The 11431-nt window shown below is 42.3% G+C and overlaps 2 protein-coding genes across 2 annotated transcripts; both read left to right on the top strand.

Moving 5' to 3' along the window:
- The first annotated feature begins 218 nt into the window (after nt 1-218).
- On the top strand, nt 219-4113 carry cryba2b (crystallin, beta A2b). The gene is made up of 4 exons (XM_063214524.1): nt 219-385; nt 2620-2761; nt 3078-3220; nt 3930-4113. The coding sequence occupies exons 1-4, from the start codon at nt 219-221 to the stop codon at nt 4075-4077; spliced, it is 600 nt and encodes a 199-aa protein (XP_063070594.1). The 3' UTR covers nt 4078-4113.
- Nucleotides 4114-5455: 1342 nt separating this feature from the next.
- Nucleotides 5456-9142, top strand: fev (FEV transcription factor, ETS family member). Its single transcript, XM_063214522.1, has 3 exons — nt 5456-6628; nt 7126-7197; nt 7607-9142. Exons 1-3 carry the CDS (start codon nt 6547-6549, stop codon nt 8152-8154), a joined length of 702 nt encoding a protein of 233 aa, XP_063070592.1. The 5' UTR covers nt 5456-6546; the 3' UTR covers nt 8155-9142.
- Nucleotides 9143-11431: the final 2289 nt, after the last annotated feature.

The raw sequence follows: 11431 nt of genomic DNA, 5'->3' as shown, positions 1-11431 counted from the left end.
AGATTACGATATCATTGAATGATACACCTTGTCCAGGAATCATGTTTCACAGTAATCATCTCATCAGAACAACAACATCTTCCTCATTTCCTCAAAAAAGTATTCATGACTTACTGGTCTTCCTTCTTTCCTTCCTTCCTTTGGTTGCTTGGCTCCTCTCCTCTCCACTGTTAGTCCACACTGGTGACTTGTGACGAGCAGCAGCAAGCATGACGGCCATGAACACACAGCAGCAGATGATGGAGCAGATGGGGCAGTGGAGAATCACCGTCTGGGAGGAGGAGAACTACCAGGGCAAGCGCTGCGAGTTCCACAACATGGAGTGCCAGAACATCATGGAGCGCGAGTTCCAGAAGATCCGCTCCATGAAGGTGGAGAGCGGCGCGTAAGTCACCCTCACCCAGGACCCTATTAAGCTAACATGGTGCCCCTGGGCACTACACCTCTAGGTGCCCCCCTTTATGAATAATATTTGTAACGTTTGTGTCATGTGGTGTGCCCCCTCTTTGGTCAAAAAGTAGTTGGAGCCACTGGCCCATATGGATAATCTGGCCACTAGTTGCCAGATGCTTTTCATGACTATAGGATGACCATAAGGGGGTAAAAGTGGAGTGAAGTGGTGAGGCAATGTGTCGTTGGTTCCAAGTCAGAGTGTTCCCTCACCTCAGGGGGTTGCTGCACCTTATGGTGTAGTAAGTCATCTGATGTTGTTGATCAGCTGGAATGAAAGTGATATTCTCCTGATCGGGGACTACAATGTTTATTAGGCAACACAAGGGGGAGGAGTGGACCCAGCAATGGGTCACTGGTTCGATATCTACTCTTCTACTCTACTAGGTCAAGGTGTCCTGCAGAAGATTGTTGAAAGATAAACTGTGTCCATGGGATTGGCTATGACTTTTTTTTTACAGTGGGTGAATGTGGGACTGGAAATTGGCCAGGATAAGTGTAAATATAGCAACTAAGATAGAGATAAAATAATTTAGGTACTCCGCTGAGTGACAAAATGCTATTGAAATATGTGCATACAGTAGTCTTCCCTCTAGTTATAAAAGGAGTTGTGTTACTCAATGTATGCTCTGCTGGTGAGGTAAGTGTTGAGGTTTTCGGTTGTTTGTATCTTTGTGTGTCTGTTTGTAAGCTGATTAGGTTAGGTTCAGTTTAAATGGTAACATGATATGACAGTGAAGCTGAACAGTGATTGTATACCAATATGTGCAGTTTTTTTTGTGTGTTTTTTTTTACACAAGATTGGCAAACTGGCTTCAGGTATTACCATACATACTACAGCTGGTATTCCTTTGCACAATCCAGGTAGAGAGATATTTAATGAGGTCTCTCATGTGTTTACCCTGCATGTACCACAGAACAAGTTGATTTGGAACATGTGGTACTGGCTGTATCTGCTGAGCCCAGAAAGAGTATGGACCTACGTATCTGACCTCGTGTTTTTTAACCCATTTAAGCCTGAGGCACCTGTAAAACACCTGCTGAATGCCTAATCCCTTTTTTGGGAAAAGGTGCTCGCAGCCTATAAAACTTACATGTGCTAGTCTCCAATGCACATAAAAACATACTAAAAGCAAGAACCCTCATCTTGCATTAGAATGGGTTCATTCAGCTCTACAGTAACATACCCACATGTTAAATTAAAAACTAAAATCTCATGAGCCTGAATGCGGCATCTATGTCACTCCAGGCTTCTAGGTCAATGTGTATGTATGCAGCATCAGGCTTAAATGGGTTAAATGCAACAGCAAAGCTCTGTATTACAGTTCGGGATGGTGGAGACAAGCGAAAGGGACTGGCTTGTGTGGCGTTGGTAAATGAAAAACAGGGCGTAGTAGCTGTAACCCAACGCTGCTGCCAGCTGTCTGACAGGAGCACAAGAGGTGGGGTGGGCTGGCTGAGTGATTTCCAGACAAAGACTCTGGGAAAACAAAGCCAACAGCGAGAAAGCATGTGCTGTTTGCTTTAGCCCTTTGTGATACAATCAGCTGCTAAATCATCAGCTCTGTTCACCAGTGGGGTGTTGGGCTACACTGTTGGCCTACAATAAAAAATAAAAAAAAAGTGTTTAATTTCTCATTCATTTTTACTTGCTAGAAAAAAACAAACAATTACAAAAAAGTAGCATTTCTGTTAAGCTAGTGAAACGGTTAAGGGCCCTGTGATCCAAGTTAATATATGTGTCAAGATTTGTAATGTTGTATGAAGATACCTGTTCAGCACCGTAGGCTACTTGTAATTTCCTTTGCTATTAAAAACAGTATATAATAGTGTCTCTCTACTCTACCACTACTACAACTACAAAATAGATATAGCCCCTTAATACACGCCGTACCTCCAGTGTCATGCTGTAATAGTCATTGAAAAGTTAAGTACCACAGTACAACAATACTAGTAGTAGAGTAGAGTAACTTTATTGATCCCCAGGGGGAAATTAAGGGATGCCATAACTATGTCATAAACTATGACATAACACAAGGCCATTAGTAATGCACTACAACTTGGACATTGCCATTCTGGTAACAGCACATTTATAAAGCTGTGTCTTAAAGGGTTAACTTTGGTGTAAATGTTCTCAGTTGTCTATCCCCCTGTTTTTGTCTCTTCCAGGTGGGTGGGGTATGAGTATCCTGAGTTTCAGGGTCAGCAGTTCATCCTTGAGAAGGGTGATTATCCCTGTTACGAGTCCTGGATTGGAAACTGTGGTTACAGGACCGAGCATATGCTCTCCTTCAGACCTATTAAGTGTGCTGTAAGTGTAATTGTCATAGTGTGTGTGCGGACGGTGTTCATCAAACTGATGCAAACAAAAACCTGCATGTTTACATTCACTCTCACGGTCTTTTCACACAAGCACGCACGCACGTACACACACACACACACACACACACGCACGCACGCACGCACGCACAAACAAACACACACATACACACACACAGAGGGATACCCCCACTGACATCCAAACTGCAGACACAAACACTTATCTTGTCCCTTTATACACAAGCTTTCATCATGAAAATGTGTCTTTATCTGACATCTGCGAAACTGTCTTTTCTCTATTTCCACAGAACCACAGTGACAGCAAAATCTCACTCTATGAGTGCAATAACTTCCAAGGTGGTAAGTTTGAGATCTGCGATGACTACCCTTCCCTTCAGTCCATGGGATGGTGCAGCAAAGAAGTTTACTCCATGAAGGTCAATTCTGGAGCGTAAGTGTCCAATGACTCAAACATTTTCATTTCAAGTGTGCTCCACTCCAAGCTGTTTTTTTATAAGGTCTTCGGCTGTGAGCAGATGTCCAAACTCCATATTTCTTGCCGAAAAGCCGCACTCTCAACAGACGCTGAAGAAAGCTTAGGTCGAAACGTCTGTCTGTGATGCTAACCCACTAAAATAAAATAGGGAAGAGTTAAACTCAAGAGTGTGGCTTTTCTGCAAGCAATTAGTCAGACATTTCACAAGCACCCTTGTTTTACCTCATACTGTAAGGATGTGGGGCCTATACATTTTCTGGTGAATAAGTGTAGTATGCAGAGTATGCATCTCCTGAGATACATACAGTATTTAAATGGTTGTTATCCATGTGTCTATTGCACAATTGATTTTTTTTACAGTACCATATTTCATAACTTCAATGTATTTCTCATGGAGAAAAAGACATGAGAAATTATGTGGTTTTCTTGAAGAAAGATCCGAGTGCTCGCCGAGCCCGAAGACAAAAGCAAAATGTGTTTGTGTGCAGACTGACGACAGGGAGGTTATCTTCTAGATGTGTTATAGGGAAGGGAAGGCCTTTCATAAAGCCTGGTGTGTGATAAATGAAATGCTGCCTTTTACCCCATCCCCCCGCTACCCCCACCTCCACCCCTCCTCCTCCTCCTCCTCCTCCTCCTCCTCCTCCTCCTCCTCCTCACACAGCTGGGTGGCCTATCAGTTCCCTGGATACCGTGGCTATCAGTACATCATGGAGAGAGACAGACACCAAGGAGAATACAAAAACTTCAATGAGTACGGCACCCAGGCCCACACCAACCAGATCCAGTCCATTCGCAGAATCCAGCATTAAGTCCAACTGTACTCCGGCTGTACCATAATATCAACAATGCTATAAGGTGTATTCAAATTAGGAAATAAAGACTTCATTCGAATTATGGAAAAAGAGTGCTTGTGACAGTTCCTTGCTTTTTTTACCCAATACAGAATGATTCAGCCATTACAAGATGTGAACTTGCTTTGATAATCATTTGTCACCACTAAAAGTCGCTAACCTCCACTGCCACTAATGACCGAACTCATTATGATACAAATTGTGTCTTTGAAGAAATGATAGATTCCCTGTGTTTATTTATTTCATGAAAAAAGACTGCCTCTTTCTAATAAAGTACTTACAATCCGACTATTTACATTTATAGGACATTTCTATGTTAAATTAGCATGTGTCTTGTTCCTGTCAGATTGTACATTCTTCCCAATAAACAAATTCACGAGATCAATGACGCTGATGCTTCTACCTTTTGTTGATGGAGTGTGTGGCGCAATTAAACCCACAGGTCCTGCCTTCCCTGAGTATTGATGAAAGATAGCCTCCATTTCAACAAAATAAGATAGGAAATAAGAGATTTGTCCTTAATTTGGTTTCCATAGGATATTACACGCAGCTCGTCAAGTCCACCATCCGGACAACTGACGTAACCACTTTCATGGGCTGAGCTGTCCAAGGTGCTGACCTTGTCTAAAACGTGATTTCCCGGCAAATTCCCTGTAACTTGCTACCGATTCACACAATACAGTCTTGATAAAAGTAGGCTTACAGTGTCCTAAATGTGCAATTTTAAGAATATAGACTGAAATACTGTAATACCACTTCAACTTTATTTGCTTCAAGGCCGTTAGGCACACCCCTCGCACTTTGCAGCGCATCCTGTTGGGAATCCGTTTGTGTTTGTTTGTCTGCCAAGTTGGCCAACCGTTCCAACCACACCATCCGCATCCACGTAGCCTTGGCCTGCAGATAGATCTTTCGTTTTTCTTAATCAACTGTCCCACGCCCAGACCAGGATCTCCTGATAAATGTTCAACTACACGCACACCTTTGACAAATATACACTTCTATTTCAGCTGATTATAACTGGCACACACTCGTGGAGTTCCTTGACTCACCAACACATTTTCGATAAGGGAGGCTTAAAATTCTCTGCTGGAATTGTGGTTTACACCTTTACAGAAGGAGGCGAATGGCCATGGGAAGGTAACATTGGAATCAAGACGACATGGAGACGCATGCTCCCCCTCAGGAGTTCCGGTCGAGAATTGCCTTTAAACTGCCTCGGAAAGTAGGCCTGAGTTTAGCGATTTACGCCACTGGAAGTTGATTGCAGTAAAATTCACTTTTTAAATGTAGCCTACATGACGATTTGCCTTACAAGAGTCTGGAGAGGAAAACGCACGGACTATTTGGTCGTCCGTCCTACTGACGACATTCGTGTCTCAGCATTCGAGGCTTGTTTTAAGTTGCCTGCGATCTTTTAAGGACTCAGGCAGCTAAAGCAAGTCTGGGACGCTGGAGGGAAAGCGCCAGGAGAAAGTGCCACCAAGATGCACTAGACTACCAAAACGCTACAATGAATATTGTAAATACAATGACTTTTGCAAAAAAAAAATCTGAGCGTTAATCTACATGCACTGAAGATCATTGGGAAAGAGCAGGAAGTAAAATGCCTCGCATCTTTTTTTTGCAATTCATTATGCAATTATGTAATGTCTATGTGACAGAAATAGATGATACATTTTCAATAAATGTAACGGATTAATCGCTGTCTTTTGTGTTTTCCAGCCTACAAACCACATTTAGGCCTGTGTTTGACTCCCATGTCTAATAGCATCACGAGCTTTAGTGATTGTATTATAACACTGGGATTTGTGTTCTGGCACTAACGGTGAACACAGGTTAACACTGGCAGACAGAACCTGTTTCATGCGCTATAGGTTTGCCACAGACTAGACTAATGGCTCGTCCGTCTGTGCCAACAAACTTATAAAGCATGGTTTTACATTTACGACCACGTTTCACTTCGATTATATGACACATGCTAACGTAATGCCAGGGATAAAATGTTCTTGTGTACTGAAACGCAGTCAAGCGTGACTTCAAGGTAAATACTCTCTTCCAACATGGTGCAGGTCTTTGTGTTTGCAAAGAGGTAAAAAGGCGGAAAAAGAGAGAGGATCTGAACTGGTTTCCATGTCAAACACTTCAATTCTCCATAGAAACTCTGATCTTAACGCTGAAACTTTATTAAATCCTGATGGTGGATTGATAAGGCCGAATTTCTATCGGCTCCTTTTTATTGTGGAGACGGGGAGGGATGACAGAGGTAAATTGCTCTTTTAATTAAAGCAATGCACCAAAGGAAATTGCTGTCTGAATATTGTCTCAGAGATGGGGCTTGTGACAGTTGCCTGGAAACATCAATCTGTTTCCCATTTATTCCAGATCATAGTTTTCAGATAAAGTTTAATAAAAATCTTTACCCGAATGAAAGCCAACCCTTCCAGACCAACAGACACAATGAGACAGACCAGCGGAGGAAACCTTATGTTTAACATGTATCTCTCAGGTATACTCTCTCTTTTGAACAAAATTGAGATTTTTTGGATCATACTTATTATATTTCCGTGGACGGTTCGTGTAGTTCTCGAATGCTGGGTTGCTCTGGTCCTCCCTGGCACTGATTGTCTGCCTTTTCAATATGAAACCCGTGTCTTCTTTTGTCGGAAATCGGATATCCTTTTTCCTGAACGCGTTTCCTGGCTTCACAGCTCAAGTTCAGGGGATCCAACAGAAACCACTGGAGAACCTCAGCACTTCCAGAACTATATTAACCTTTGGCAGATTTACACTTGTTGGATTTTAGTGAAATTATTTGGCTTTTTTGTTTTGAAAGAATTACTTTTACCCCTTGACATATTGCATTATGCTATTGTTTGGAGAGTGTTCCAAATTGTGTTTATATTATTATTAGCATATTTGTTAGTATTTGGGTTCATTTCTCCATTTTTACAGTCTTTGCTCGGACATTAAGTTAATGTTAACCAAATAATGACTCTTATGTAGATCCTTCAGAGAATCTCCTGAAAGAAAGTAAAAATTCAGCATGGAGCCCTATGAATACAGGAGTGCAGAAAGGTAAGCCTTTTCCATTTGGTATTGTGGTATTGGATAATATCACTTAATGTATTATGTACTCAAATTCGGGGTTGAATAGGCCTATATAATCGGTGTGGGCTGTGTGCAATTCATTGTGAAATAGTAGGCTATAAATGTGCAGTTTATTAGAATTCAGTAAATATATTATATAGGCTAAAATATTGGAATCTGTATTCATTTGGCAATGTGTATATTATTTGCATGTTCTTTTCATTTTACCCAGTTGGTGAGGTTGGTGAAAATAATTATGCTTAGCCTAATTCTAGGAAACCGTTGTGCGTAATGAGAAAAAAAGAGATCAATTCGTAAAATATTGTTTGTAAAAAAAATGTTTTCTTATCACACAATATTGTGATCTGTACTAATGACATTTTGGGTTCTATTTCAGGTAGTGGACAAATTCAGCTCTGGCAGTTTCTCCTCGAGTTGTTGTCGGACAGTTCCAACATGTCTTGCATCGCTTGGGAAGGCACCAACGGGGAATTTAAACTGATCGACCCGGACGAAGTGGCCCGGCGCTGGGGTGAGAGGAAAAGCAAGCCAAATATGAACTATGACAAACTCAGTCGGGCTCTTCGCTACTACTACGACAAGAACATAATGACCAAGGTTCACGGAAAGCGCTATGCCTACAAGTTTGACTTTCATGGGTTGGCACAGGTGTGTCAACCGTCGTCGACCGAACAAGCCTTTTACAAGTTTCAGAGTAATTTCACGCCGCTGCCGTTCTCAGGCATTTCCAAGCTCAACCTGATGGCTCCGGGCGTGAGCCACTCCGGGTTCTCCTACTGGCCCGGTTCGCCGCCGACTCTGTACCACAGCCACAACCTACAACCACCGGGGCCCTTTGGCACCGTGTCTGCGTCGCACATAAGCTGCGTCAACAACATAAACAACTTAAATAATTTGAATACTATCAGCAGTCCTTATAATTGAGAACAGGGAGTAAATTGGAGAGTAGCATACAGTCATCACAGGAATTCAAGTAAGGTCAGTTCAACGTTAAGCAGTATTGGATTTCTCCCCCTTGACCATCCTCAATCTGTTGACTGAAATTGCCATTTTGTCAACCCTGTATCAACTGGGTTATTTATTTGCCTCATAGTAGATACCTTTTAGTGAAATTAGTGACACGACGATATATCAGCGCCATCTCATGGCTATAAGGTAACGAAGGGCCTACTATGCCCTGCATATGGAATAAAAACTCACTGTCGTTATTTTTGAAAACCCAATTTTATTCAGTCTAAAATGTTTTGAAACAATGACTATGAATTTCTTCCTCTTTTTGACCATAGGATGCAATGATGCCCGGATCCGATAATGTATAGATGATTTGAGGAAGAATGTCCCTTTACATTTCTTGAAATAGAATTAATGCCGATTCCAAACTAGTCACCAAATTGGCCTCAAATTTGTGCGTATTTTTGTGCGTAAATTTGCGATTGTAAGTTGCGATTGATCCACAGTATGCTACCAGTTCTGTCTTACTCTTTATATTATCTTATAGCAAATTAGACAGATGATGAGGTAGCTCACCAACACTCTTCAGTCTTAATATCGCAGAAAATGTACAAGATGTGCCAAAGTGGATGTCCAGACATTTAAACTTGCCTACATTTCACGCGGGAAACTAATGTATCAATTGATGATTGACTTGTTTGCGGATGACATTGATAGCATCTTTGTAAGTACAGGTGAAGTAATTGCACCGGATTGAGCGCTATGTTCATAGACGTACATTTTTGCGCGTAATGGCAAGAGATTGATTCACAAGATACCATATCGAAGACTCAACGAATGTAACGCAATTAGATGGACAGCGTTTTGTGCCATATACGTAGGCCTCCTTGTTTTACTTTATTGTTGTCTGTATTCAAGTGAAACGAAAATGTTGATGGTTGATGAGAAAATAAAATAGTTTGATGAAAAAATACACTTATATGATATGTGTGTGTGCTGTAAAGCTTTAATATTTTCCAAGACTGGCTATGTGTCTTCTTCCTACAACTTCTGAAAAGGAGGACTGTGCTCAACGGCATATTATTCTACATCTACATGACTGTAGTAGGTTATTACGCGCGTCGGGCATTACTGAGGGCGTTCAAATCGTGTAGTGGCCACAGAGTGGCGCCAGACGCACGTGATTTGTCTGCATCAGCAGCCAATGTTTCATGTCCCTCTCAGACTGTGCTTTAGTCACCTAGGAGAATCCTAGAAAGCACAGTTTGAATTCTTTATTATGGAAGATGTCGTTTGGGAACTAGGAGAACTACCATGCTACACTGGTGTTGGCTTAGACCTGTAATTGTCCCCTTATGCCCTATGAGTGTAGGGCTTCAGTGTTGTCATGTCCCAAATGAGACATTGCATTCTGCAGTATTTCGCAGTAGGTCTATTAAGAGTTCCTTTGTCCAAAACATTGCAAAAAAACCCTGACATATTGATACTGCACTACAATGCCATTTGTCCCATAAGGGCATAACTTCAAAATATATATATATTTTTTTACTTTACTTTTTTTTGGCTGAGCACTTTGGGAGAAAAATATTAGTATCTTCTTGTAAATAAATCACAGTATACAGAAGCGTATACATCCCTACATGGCTTTAGAGGAGGGGCGCTGATAAGGAACCGTGTAAGGTGTTATGTGACTTGCATATCAATAGACTCCTCGGGCAACGGGCTCTATTGACGGTGACTACAGCAAGGCCTGATCCGTCACAGTGAATGTGCTTCAAGCCCAGCAGACTCAGGGTGCATTCCAATATGTGACCTTGCGTCCTCCACTTGTGCTTGTGGCCTCGTGCCAGGAGGTAATATGTCGTGATGACATTTTGCAAAAGCTCAACTGTAAAGTCATTTTCTCATTTGCAAACTGGATGGTGAATGAAGAATAGTCCCCCAAAAATTGTTGTGGCTAGGCTGACAGTGGGGAAACTTAATTGTTTTCTCCACGGAGGCAGGGCTTCAGCAAAACGTGAGGCCACAAGCACAAGTGGAGGATGCAAGGTCACATATTGGAACGCACCCTCAGACCTCACTTGTGAGTCTGCCACACCATCGGCCAGTTGCCAAGAGAGAGGCTCACTACACCAGCAACTACACACGATTACCGTTTCCAATAAAAGCCTACCCAGGGCCGCTGACAGCTTTTCCTGAGTCCAGGATAACAAAGTCATCTGAACGGGCCACTCATACAATGTAATGGGGCCCCAATTCTGGGCCCCCTGTCTCCCTGAGCCCAGGAGAACATACCTATTTGTTCTCCCAACCCCCCCTCAGCCGGCTTGCGCCCACCTATAGCTTTCTGAATCAGCTGAGAAAAATGCTCAATAAGAAAATGAGAGAAGTCATTTTGGCCTGGCTATTATCATATGAGATATGCACAAAAAACCTTTAAGGTCATGGAACTACAGTTATGTGACATAACTCTCTCTCTCTGTGTCACACACACACACATACACACACACACACACACACACACACACACACACACACACACACACACACACACACACACACACACACACACACACACACACACACACACACACACACGCACACACACCTCATAATGTTCTTACAATAATGATAACTATATTTTATTTTGAGGGAGGAAACCAACGCACACCAGAGGTTACGAGGTGCAGGTAGCGGGTGCAAGATCAATTTTGTAGAAGAAGGTACCGCACACTCTTGTCCATCGTGCTGCAATTTATTGACAAACAATGTTTCGGCCCGTATGGCCTTTCTCAAAACTTTAGAAAGGCCATACGGGCCGAAACGTTGTTTGTCAATAAATTGCAGCACGATGGACAAGAGTGTGCGGTACCTTCTTCTATCAAACTATATTTTATTGTCAGTTTTCACTGAAATTCATTTTACATCCCTGAGCAAGACTTGCTAAGACAGAGCCTACATATAACAATCATAGACTTGCGTGACCGCAGACTTGGACCACATACAGTAGTATGCATGGCTGTAGCATTCAAAGAAAGCAGGTGCAGCCTAGACTGCAGGTGTATACTGTATGTTAATGAACCAGGTTAAATCTTCCATGCAGGCTTTTACAAGCCACCCACCCCAGGAGGGAGTGCTGTCATGGAAGCAGCGAGCGTCGGCGGCGGGAGGGCTAATCTTCACATTAGCCGCGCTTTAAAGAGGAGCCTTCATCTTCTCATCTCCTCTCTTACGTAATATGCAGGCAGGC

Source organism: Engraulis encrasicolus, chromosome 13, assembly GCF_034702125.1.
Source record: "Engraulis encrasicolus isolate BLACKSEA-1 chromosome 13, IST_EnEncr_1.0, whole genome shotgun sequence".
Lineage (NCBI taxonomy): Eukaryota > Metazoa > Chordata > Actinopteri > Clupeiformes > Engraulidae > Engraulis > Engraulis encrasicolus.
This window is presented reverse-complemented; position numbering and strand designations above follow the sequence as displayed.

Bases quoted from the DNA above. Each gene is read 5' to 3' on its own strand.
- cryba2b (XM_063214524.1), top strand. From the start codon at position 219: ATGAACACACAGCAGCAGATGATGGAGCAGATGGGGCAGTGGAGAATC. The intron at 386-2,619 runs GTAAGTCACCCT...TGTCTCTTCCAG, and splicing joins ATGAAGGTGGAGAGCGGCGC to GTGGGTGGGGTATGAGTATC. The intron at 2,762-3,077 runs GTAAGTGTAATT...CTATTTCCACAG, and splicing joins TCAGACCTATTAAGTGTGCT to AACCACAGTGACAGCAAAAT.
- fev (XM_063214522.1), top strand. From the start codon at position 6,547: ATGAAAGCCAACCCTTCCAGACCAACAGACACAATGAGACAGACCAGC. The intron at 6,629-7,125 runs GTATACTCTCTC...ACTCTTATGTAG, and splicing joins GTTTAACATGTATCTCTCAG to ATCCTTCAGAGAATCTCCTG. The intron at 7,198-7,606 runs GTAAGCCTTTTC...GTTCTATTTCAG, and splicing joins GAATACAGGAGTGCAGAAAG to GTAGTGGACAAATTCAGCTC.